Raw genomic sequence first — 12080 nt, 5'->3', positions numbered from 1 at the left:
TCCCCTCAGTTGCTCGAATTAACGAGACTACGCATGCATTGGCCCATTATCAGCATTGATCTTAATGATCCAGACAAATGAGGAGGCTGCCAGTGAATCAGTCTCTCAACTTTCTCAGATTCTGTAATTTCCTTCCCTTTAAAAATGAGATAGTTAACTAGATCCTGAGGTGGAACAAATTGTAGTTTTATAGCTCTTCATGATAACATTTTAAACTGGACTGTTTGAACTTTTAAAGGGAAAAGTCTACCATTTTTTAAAAAACAATTTCTACCACAAAGAATTAATACTGCAATTCAATTATTTTTTTAAATTACTATAATAATTAATTTGAAACTTATTTAAAGTTAATTTTTTATACAAACCCTACTATTATAAGTCTATTTACATTGATCATATTGTTTTGTATGAAAAAGAAATATTCTTTATAACATTGAACATTTATTTATTTTAGGGCCTAAAAAAACTTCAATCTACTAGAATTTTCATTCATGTTGAACGATTTTTTACATTTAACAACAATTAACGGTAAAATAAATAGCATAACTAATTCAAAAACTTGAAGTTATCAATTATTAAACACCAACATGTATTTTAAACTATATGGTAAATTATCTATCTTGTAATTTGAATAATTAAGCTTTACTAACATTTAGATTATGAGATAACACAATTGATAATGTTGCCTAAAAAAAAGTTATTAAATTTAGTATAATTAACAATCTTATAATTTAGTATAATTAATGGAAATTATATGTAATTAAAATATTGATTTATTGAACAAAAAATCTTAATTCATCATAGTTAAATGACATAAAAATATGTATTTATTTAAATTTAACATTTGTCAAATATCTTTCTATCACTGGATTTTTTAATCATGATCATCCAAGAAGGTATTATAATTTCTAAGAATATGATTGATTTTTATTTTCAAGTGAGGCTCAAATTAATACGAGATAAATATTAAAATCTCTTTAATAATATAAGTCTTGCATGTTAAAGCATTAACATTAGTTTTGTTTTTAGCATTTCTTTTAAGGTTGAATGAGTATTTGCATGAAAGTAATTGAAAATGAATAATTGAATGTTGATTTTTAATTTCAAGTGAGGCTCAAATTAATACGAGATAAATATTAAAATCTCTTTAATAATATAAGCCTTACATGTCAAAGCATTAACATTAGTTTTGTTTTAGCATTTCTTTTAAGGTTGAATGAGTATTTGCATGAAAGTAATTGAAAATGAATAATTGAATGTTGAAAAAAATAATGTATAATTACTTAGGATATCATCCCTTACATTTTGAATAGATACATCTATCTATACTAAACAAAACTTTTTATTTTTTTCTCATATGTTAAATGTATTGATAGATATTTTATTGAGTCAAAGAAAGTACTAGAACTTTTTCCTTTAAAATCACCCTCATGTCACAAAAACGAGATGAGGTCTGGAATCCTAACATGAAAGGAATGAAAAAGGGAAGATCGTTTCATATTGACAAATGGTCTCATTGATATTTATACAAGCTACTCTAAATGTTTGGTATTTAATTTGTTCAAACAAATATCCTAAAAAAAGTGATTAATCTTTGTTAGTACATTCCATGTTTTTTTTTTTGGAAATAAATCACAAAAAATAATAGGAATGAGTGTTTGCATATACATATAATAATCATGACTCTTCATCCTATATAATTTGTTTTTCTCTAAATTCGCCAATTTAGTTATGTTTGATGTATAACCATCAAAAAATTGTAAACTCTTTAGTTATTCGTAAACAAAAAACTACCCATTATTGTCTAAGGTGAAGACAACTTTAGGCTTTACAATATAGAACCCATCATTAATTAACTTTATAATGTGTCACGATAATAATACAAAGGGAAATTCAATCTAGTTTTCATATTATCTTTTGTTTTTCATTTCATGTTCATCATCATATTAAAAATGTTATCAAACTCATTTTTCTCGATACGTATAACGTCTAAATCATGATAGATTAAATTAGTCTTTTAATAAAGAAACTCTAAAAAAAAAAAACTCCACTTAACCTAATTGCACTACTAGAAAATCATAGATCACCGATGAATTATTTAGTTGGTGTTTCAACACTGATTTAATATAAAATTACTAACGGGATAACAGACATAATCATGTCATCAGAAAACATATCATCAGTGATTTTTATTATATTGATTAATATATTGATAATATAATCACTGATAAATTTATAAACATAATTAGCATGCCAAACAAAAACATTTACCGATATTAAATTTGTTAGTGAATCCATCAATGATTATGACATATTACCAACAGAATAAACCATTAGTAAATCTATCAATAATTATATACATATTACATCTGGAATTAATCCTTTGGAGAATTACATCTAATAGTGACAAGTTTTATAATTTTTTTCAACTCTCTAGAACTTTTTAAGGAACTTATTCCTTTGGTAAGTCTATTAGTTTTTCAAAGTTCATCGATAATTTCTTCAATATTATATGTAATTATTGAAAAAAATAAAAATAACAATACAATTAAAAATAATTAAATAGAATCAAATTAAAATTAAAAAGAAAATTGGTGTTATTAAATTAAAAATACTATAAAATACACTTTAATTGTCTATTTGACAAAAACCGGAGGAGGAGATGAAGACAAATCTTCACTAAACCAGAAGGGTAACAAAGAGTAGCACATATAGTAGTGAGGGTTACTAATAGTTGCTCAATGACATTCAATTTATCCCTTAGTTGGGTTGTCTCAGCTCTAAGTCAGGTAGTCTCAACTCTAAGTTGCATTGCCTTAGTTTGAACTTATTTATGTACAATCACTCAGACCATAAGAGATTATTGGCTTAATCCTGATTGGTAGGTCCCAACAGTTTAGATATTATGACCTACCTATATATCCTAGGTTGTAGTGTTGGAGATACCATAATCCTGATTTTTATTAGACTCACCGATAGATCTAACCTCTAACTATAAATCTAAATTGAGTTTTGGATGGGTCAAAGAATTGTCCTTAAATCTCTCATAAAAACAACATTAAAAAAGTTCACAAATATTAAAAAAATAACTTAAAAAAATTAAAATCCAACGTACCATAAACTCTCAGGCTCAGCTATTTATGAGTTGATGCACCTATTTTTCAATAGTCTTCCTTTCACATATAGGTTTCAACAAAAAGATCCATTGGTTTTGGATCACGCCTAAGCACTATAGCATGTAAAAAAAAAACTATTGTTAGTTAAACATTTTCAGGTAATACAATTTTTTTTATAAACAAATATCATATAAAACAAAATCTTACCATCTGCTTTGCATGTAAAACGAACATAATAGATCCATCAATATGTATGGTGATAGAACCATGAATCTTTTTAGTTTGATTCTTTGAAGAGGACTATGACAACCATAAAAAATGCTCAGAAATCACATGCTGAATATAAGCGTCCTAGATATCCTCCGAAACGTGCGAAGGTCTGAAGTCCCTTCACACTACCATGTCTTTCTAGCCTGAAACACCTTTATCTTTTATATATTTCTTTAATTTTTTTTATGAGCCCTATACCAGAAATCATGTAACTTGGTTCATGGAAGAAAATTATATGTTAAGATTATGAAAAATAAAATTTTAATATCTAAAACAAATATCGCAATTTGAATTCAATCTTACGTAGCGGCGTTGTGATTCTTTCACACTCTCTGACCACGTCGTTGTCAACCTCTTTCTAATAATTGTTTTCCTTACACATCAATTTAATTAAATAAACTGTCAGTTTATTAAAATTATAAAACTTATTGACTTAAATATTAAAACAATTATTTATGTATATACTAACCTTGAACTTTTTAAACCAAGCATTCATTGGCTTCTATTCTTGATTTTTATAAATCTGAATTTATTGAAAAAAAACATTTCCATCAATGATTTCATCGCTAGTGTTATTGTGCGAGCAACCTCAATATTTATAAGCCTGAATTTCCATTTGTTCATTAAAATTTATTATTTAATCTTTATTCATTGCTGTTTATTTTTTTTTATTATACAGGAAAGAAAAACAAACTTAAATGCTACGATTGAGCTTCTAATGAGAAATATACTTCCTAAAATATACATCATGTTTATAAGGAACAACCCCTTTGTGAGTCGCATTCGCACTCGACAAGTCTGTGTTGAGAGACAAAATTTATGCTTGAGGTGCTTTATCATGGTCGGCATCTAGAGGCTTATGCTCATCAAAAGTGCTGCTAGAAAAACTAGTAATCTTATAACCATGTTATTCTTTAATGACCTTCACTTCATTATCTATACAAAATTTTATAAAAAATAATAATATTATCACTATATCCTATTAAAAAAACCAAATTTGTAAAGACATGTTGAAGAAATTAAGTGAACTAAATTTGGTGAGCACAAAAGCTTAGTTTGCACAATATATATATGTGTATATATATATATATATATATATATATATATCATTAATTCTGAAACTAATGACTTGGATTTCCTTATAAACAGAAATTATTATCAATTTTCTTATAAAAAAATCACATCATCCATCAATTTTTTAATATATTTTTAAAAATATTTTTTAATATACTTTTAAATAAAAAATATTTTTAAAAATAATTATTATAACATTGATAAATTGCATCACTGACTGTATATAAAAGAAAAGTCTCAATTATAAGAAAATTAAGGTAGTATTTGGTAACGAGAAATAAAATTATATTACAGAAACAAGAATGAAATTTCATTATAAAAAAATATTATTAATATTATTATTGCATAATCACTTTTTCATCGTTAGCATCATTTTTCTTATACCACTGCGTACCCTAACCGGCTCCTATGGGGCGGCTCTAATAGTTTTGAAATATATTATTGTTATTATTATAATATTATTACAACCCAACATTTATTTCTTTTTCATTCTGTACCATCACTATAATTATTTTTATTATTTTTATTACCATCATTATTATTTTAATTATTATTTATTTTCATCTTAAAAATGAGGGGTTCGTTTTATCTTCTCGTTAACAACACAGTTGATGATCCTAGCAAAATTAATGTTTTTGTCATGCAATTTAATCAAAGAAACAAACGGCAGTGTGTGACTATAAAAATAATACGAAATAAAAATTAACTTGAGTGAAAATAAAAAATAGAATATTAATTTTTATTTAAAATAAAATACTTAATAAAATTAAAATTAAAATAATAATTTTAACAAATTAAATATTAAAGTGGCTATTGGTAATAAAATTGAGATGGGTTTGCGATGTTTGTTACAAAAAAAAATTAAAAAAAATAAGAAAAAATGAGAAAAGAATGGCAGGTGAAATAATAAATTAAATATTATTAATAAATTTAAATATTATTTATATTTTATAAATTTTATGATAAAAACTGTATTTTCAAGCAACCAGTAGAGTGTAACAGAACCATCACCTTCTCATGCCCTTTCAAGTTTCAACTACTTGTGTAAGGTTCTCTTCCTTCTAGTCATAACAAACTCATTGCCAGCTGCGCTTAAAATTCCTGTCACGTCAATTAGGCTCCTAGTATATTATTACATAAATACCAGATAATAAATAAATTAAGGAGAATTGCCAAGTGTAAACCCTTGACACGTATATCACGCGACTTTACGTCCATCCTAAGAAGTATTACCGTGTTTATAACTGAATTTAAATTCATGGTCATATATTAATTAGAAATATTAATTCATCAATAATATTCTCTTTATCAATAGATAATTACTTTATGATTCGTCTCATTGACTTCATGGTCAGTTGACTAAAATAAACGCCCCATATGCATACCAGGCATTGAAATCCCAAGTTCCTATATGCCTTGGACTAATTCCTTCATCTTTTGCGATACTTTTCTTTCTTTATATATATATGTATATATATATATATGTATATATTATGATTTCTCCCTTTCACCTGTACAAAATAAATTTTAGAGGTATATATTTATTGTTTTTTAAAATATTTTTTATCTAAAAAGTTATTAAAATAATATTTTTTATGTTTTAAAAATTATTTTTGGTGTCAATATATTAAAAACGATCCAAAAACTTAAAAAATTAAATTAAAATAAAAAAAATAATTTTTTAAAACATTATTTACACTGTATTTTCAAAAAATATCTTAAAATTAAAAAAATATTATTTTAATATATTTTAAAATAAAAAATATTTTAAAAAATAATTATAACTACATCTACTAATTATAATATAGCGACACCAGTACCACTACCTATGGAGGAGGCAGTCCAGCACTGGCCGCGAACATTGACCTTTTACTTTGATTTTATTTTCCTTTTTCCTCGTCGCCTTCTACAACAAACAGGGAATGAAAGCATGACACTAAGAGTCAGAAATAATCTAGGCATGTTTGGTGAAAGTAATTTTTTTTAAAATATTTTTTTTTTATTTTTTTTAATATTTGATAATATAATAAAAAATAAATTAAAAAATATTTTTTATTATTTGGTTATATCAAAAAAAAATAAGCTGAAAAATAACTTATTAATGTTTTATTTTTTAATTTTATTAAAATAATAAGAAATAAAACTTACAAATTAAAAAATTGAATGAGAATGAAATTAAAAAATATATAATTTCATAAATTATCTCAAATAAAATAAATAATAAAGATCAAATTAAAAAATTAAAAATTAAAAGATGAAGAAATTAAAATAATAATAATTAACATTTTATGAATTATTTGAAATAAAATAAGTAACAATCAAAAGAATGAGGACCAAATTTGATAGATCAAAATTTCAATTAAAAAATAATAAGATAAAAGTAAATAACAATTATAAAAATAAGAACTAAAATTAATATAAAAATTAAATTCTAATGGATGAAATTGAAAAACAAATATTCAAAAAAAAATATATAGCAATTAAAAGTTTGAGAATTAAATTTGATATAATCAGTAAATAATATGATATTTTTAAATTTTTTACAATTTTCAGAAAGTGTTTTACATCTAAAATAAAAGAAAAATATTTTTTTGAAAATCAAGCTAAATGTTTTTTAATTAAAAAATATTTTTTATTAATCGTAAAGTGTTTTCTATTGATCAACTTTTGTAATGATAAACAAATACAAAAAAAAATTTAAAATAATTTTTAAAATAAACAAAGCTTTAATTTAGACATAATTATATATACAGGGGAGGGGTTATGGATTACCATCAACTGGTTTTCTTTTCATGCATGTGTGTACAGTCGTGTGCAACTACAATCACTTACTTTTTGGCTTTTGAAGAAATTAAGAAGATGAAAAGAAAGGAAGACATGCTTAGCAAACAAGTTGTGCATGAACCTCACAAGTCACTTGGATTTGCAGTATTTAATTACACAAGTACTCTTGTAATAATAATATACATGGTATATTTACAATCGCAGCAGCAGCTTGGAGTGGTCGAATAAGTCGATATACATCGACACACACACGTACATACATATACATCGACACACACACACACACACACTAGCCATTTACCCGTCCTCTGCTATAGGGCTTTTTCTACGTTAAAAATTATGTTTAGATAGTAGAAATGTGTTTATATATATATATATATATATAATTTGACCCAACTATATAAAAATAAGTTGGTGTATTTTAATCACATAATAATAAAAAAAAAGGATGATGATAAAAAATGATAATTAAATTAGACAAAATAATATATTACAAATTAGAATTAAAGAATGTAATTAAAAATAATTTAAAATTTTACAAAAAAAACCAAGTTAGAATATTAAAAATTAAAATAATATAGATCAAAGCAAATACCTTATGAATCAGAGAACAATTTTAAAATTTTCTATGTGTAGTTTGGTTTTCAAGTTTAGAAAAAAAAAACACTAGAAAAAAAAGAAAAACAATAACCGATGTCGGTATATCAAACCAGTGCCACCATGGGTCGCTGCAATAGCAAGAGAATGACTTGTTGCTTATAATGACACGATAAAAATTAATTTTTTTCATTATAAGACATCGCACACATTGTACAAAGAACACAAACATCTTTAACAAGTTGAGTGTATATTATACACACAAGTTATTTTTATTTTTTAATATATTTTATATTTATTCAAAAATTAAATTACCTCTTACTTAACCTGATTGTTATAAAAAAAAAAACTATACATGAGAAGCTTAAAATGCTACTAGAATCCATCTTTAAAGATTTTACATATAGTGGTATTTTAGTTTTTTCTAGAATCCTATGTTATCAAAATATACTAGAATCCATCTTTAAAGATTTTACATTTATTAAGATTTTACATATACTAGAATCCATTATCATATTTAATCCTATGTTATTCTTTTACTTCAAATTTGGGTATAATTTCTTCCTTGTGCCTTTTGATAATACTTCACTTAAATAAGTTCCTGTGAAGGAGTTGGATGAATTTGCACAATCTTTACATCTCTTCTTTACTTATGTTTTAGCTCTATATTTCTTCGTACTCTCTCATGTTTTAAACTCAATTCTTCTTTTTTGTTTTCCTCTCAATCTAGAATTTAACTTTAGTTCTTATAAAAATATATTCCAGCTTTATTTTCTTGATTTATTAATCTTATTTGGAAGTATATTTAAACTTTCTTGATTTATTAATTTTATTTAGAAGTATATCTAAATAAGACAACGATATTAGAATACCTTAAATTAATTGCATGTATCCCTTTAGCATCAAATAAAAAATAATAAAATTTTAAAAATAATTAATTAATTCTTAATAACAATAAAATTTTGTTTACGTAAATATATTCTATATATGTTTTGAATGCAAACTAGGATTGGTTTTGAATATCTTATACTTAATATGTATGCTAATTTTAATTAATTACAAGTTTATCTTGAATTATAAACTAAATTTGTTATGATAAACTAATCATAATAAGTAATCATATAGTCTAATAACCGTATATTTTGAACATAAAAAAAAAACCACTCATTCAAATTGATTCACATCATACCCATGGAGTTTAGATGCATTCGACTTTGGTCTTTAAATTAGCCTGGCAAAGGGAGGAATAAATAAATAAAACACGAAGACATGACTACCTGGCAAAGGACGACGCCATCTGGTGTTCACAGCTGTCAGTCACATCATTCTTGTTGACGCCGCCGAATCACGGTATATAGCTTCATCATCAAGCAAGCAACGCCGTTGTTAATTATAGTCCCTGCTTGCCACATGGATCTCCATTCGTGATTTCCTTATTTTCAGCCTAAAATAATGTCGTTCTTTAACTAATTCTATGTTTATTTATGTGGAAACAGGCGTTTGCCAGCAAGCTAAAAGGTCAAAACAATCAGTTTTGACTAAATTATCCAATCCTGGGAGCCCAAGCACCAAGTTAGCCCTGAAATTTTACACTACAACTTACAATCAGTAGTATTTTATTTATAAAACTTCTTTCTTTCCTGATATATAAGTATATATTTTTTTAATATTAATTTTTTTATTAATATAAATATCTAGATAGATTTGTGTGCACCTCAACTAATTTTATAAACTAAAAAATTAACATTTTTATAAACTTCTAGTAGCTTTAAAATTTATAGAATTTAAACCAATGATCTTTAACTAAAAAATAAATTTAAAATTTAATCAGTTAAATTATATCCCTTATAATTATTCAATATCAATTCTCTTAATGTAAAATATGGCTTACTTTACACCAACAACCAATTATGTTGGTTTTGGTTTTTTAGATAACACAAAGACATCTACTAAAGCTTAATAAAACTATTATAAGAATATTCAATATTTTAGAATGATCCTAACAAGGCTCTTTAATTTATTTTTTCCTTGTTTTTTGCTGCGAGCCTTGTATTATTAAAAATAAAATTGTGAAGCATATCTTCAGGCCCTAATGTTTTGAGAGACAGATTCTCGACATATTTTTCATGCATGCCCATTAAACAATGTTAGAGACCAGAGAGTGAAGGCCTATGTCCTTCTTGCTCTCCAACTACGTGCCAAAATCACCCTCTAAGAACAGCAAATTTAACTCGGTTCAGGTTATGGCAAGAAGCAACTGTCCAAGCAAATTAAAATGACTCGGGAAACGGATTATTGACAGTGAAATTATATATTTTTTAAAATTAAAAAAAAAGAAAGAAGGAAAAGGTCCATTATCAGTAGAAAATGATCTTGAGAGCCACAGCTTGTTAACAAGTCAAGCCGTTGGTTTCCCGCGGTTTAGTTGACGGATAAATTGAACGTAAATAGATGAGTTTCAGGGGTCTTATAGGTAATTTTCCTCAGTTAAAGAACATGGTTCCGAACGAAACGGCGCGCAAAATCTTATGCTGAGGAAGACAGAGAGAGAATCCTGCGTGGCTAAATCTTCTCTCTCAAAAAAAAGGCCACTCTCCTTTCCGCTTCCTCCTTAAAAAAAGCCTTCGAGCTTCCTCGTTGCCAAGTCGGGGATTCTTGTTTGCCTGAACCACTCCTTTTTCTCTCCGTATATATATATATATATATGTCCATTCATGGATTTCTCTCTCTAAAACCAAGCTAAAAATTCCTGCCTTTGAGAGCTTGTATCTTGTTGATTTAGAGCTGCTCATTTCTTTGTTTCTTCCCTTTCTTAGAATTAAAAGATAAAAACCAATCTCCTCGGTTTTGCTTCTCTAAATTCTTGCTTTTTTCACCTTGAAAGTTTGGCATTTCTTTGCTTCTTGGGTTCATTAATGCAGATTCTTGATGTTACTTGATGCCCATTCTGCATCTCTGTTAATCTTATCACCTCATCATTGCTTCAAAGAGCAACCCAGAAAGTAGAGACCATTAACGAAAAGAAAATATAAAGACAGAACCTCTTTCTCTCTACGAGTTCCTTTTTTTTTTTGTGATTTGTTGAAGGCTTGTAGAGATCAAAATGTTTGACCGGTTTACAAGGTCCAAGTTCTATACAAAATGGTATATTAAAGACCTGATTAATTTTTTTTTTATCTTTTATTCTTTTCTGTTTTATTTATAGAACTCTGTTTTATTGACTGATATTGGATGGTTCTTTTGTTTTTCTTGATTACTGCAGCAAGACATCTGTAAAGATAACAAAGACACGCCTTGAGGCATTAAAGAAGAAGAAGAACAGTGTTATAAAGTACTTAAAGAATGATATGGCTGATCTCATTAGAACTGATCATGCTTACAAAGCTTTTTGCAGGGTTAGTTTTTCTCTTTTCCCCAATTTCTTTAACATTAATCGGCTGGAGTCAAATTGATTTTTGTGGGTTTTCTATGATGCGGTAGCCTGATTTTTTAGTGTCATTAATTTGCACATTTCCAGTCACTTTCTTGATGGGTTTATCTGTTTTGTTTATATCAGTCATCTGGCAGATACGTAGCTGTTTATTTTCTGTTGTTTGCTTCTGTAGAGAAAACATGGCATCCTTGCAGGACTTATACGGCACATTTGTCATGACGTTTTCTAGTTTATTAAGCTAATCTGTCATTGCTGCCTTGATTCACATGACATGCAGCTCTTGTCTTGTTCATACCTTCCATTCCACAAGCACCTTCTTAGTCGTTGGTTGAGACTTGAAATGGTAAACAGTTTGTTTTCATTGTGCAGGCAGAAGGGCTTCTGGCTGAGCAGAACATGATAATCTATTACAATTTCATTGAGCAGCTCTGTGATTGCATCTCGAGCAATCTTTCCCTTATGAACAAACAGAAGTATGCTTTGCTATTCAACATGCTTTTGACTACCTATTTTTTATTGTTTATCAATTCTTTCTTTTCTTGCATAATCTCTCTCATATTCTATATCACATGCAGCCACTTAATTAGAGAGAACTTATATTACTAATGCAGTCATCTAACCGAAAAATAAAATAATAATTGAAGAACAACACAGAATGTTTTCAAGGAATGGTAAGGAAAAGCACAGGCCGGAAGAGTCAATAATCCATGTGTAGTAGCTGTAATCAACTAATACTAGTGCTTCCAGTACTTCTCGAATTTCTGCCACTACATGATATGTGCTATGTACCATGTAAATTATGCTTT

General features: G+C 26.8%; 1 protein-coding gene across 1 annotated transcript; it reads left to right on the top strand.

Moving 5' to 3' along the window:
* The first annotated feature begins 10282 nt into the window (after positions 1–10282).
* On the top strand, positions 10283–11880 carry LOC105119654 (uncharacterized). The gene is made up of 3 exons (XM_011017818.1): positions 10283–10985; positions 11104–11236; positions 11644–11880. Exons 1-3 carry the CDS (start codon positions 10945–10947, stop codon positions 11878–11880), a joined length of 411 nt encoding a protein of 136 aa, XP_011016120.1. The 5' UTR covers positions 10283–10944.
* The last annotated feature ends 200 nt before the right edge of the window (positions 11881–12080 follow it).

The sequence above is a fragment of the Populus euphratica genome, unplaced genomic scaffold (assembly GCF_000495115.2).
Source record: "Populus euphratica unplaced genomic scaffold, PopEup_1.0 scaffold3307.1, whole genome shotgun sequence".
In the NCBI taxonomy this organism is placed as follows: domain Eukaryota; kingdom Viridiplantae; phylum Streptophyta; class Magnoliopsida; order Malpighiales; family Salicaceae; genus Populus; species Populus euphratica.
This window is presented reverse-complemented; position numbering and strand designations above follow the sequence as displayed.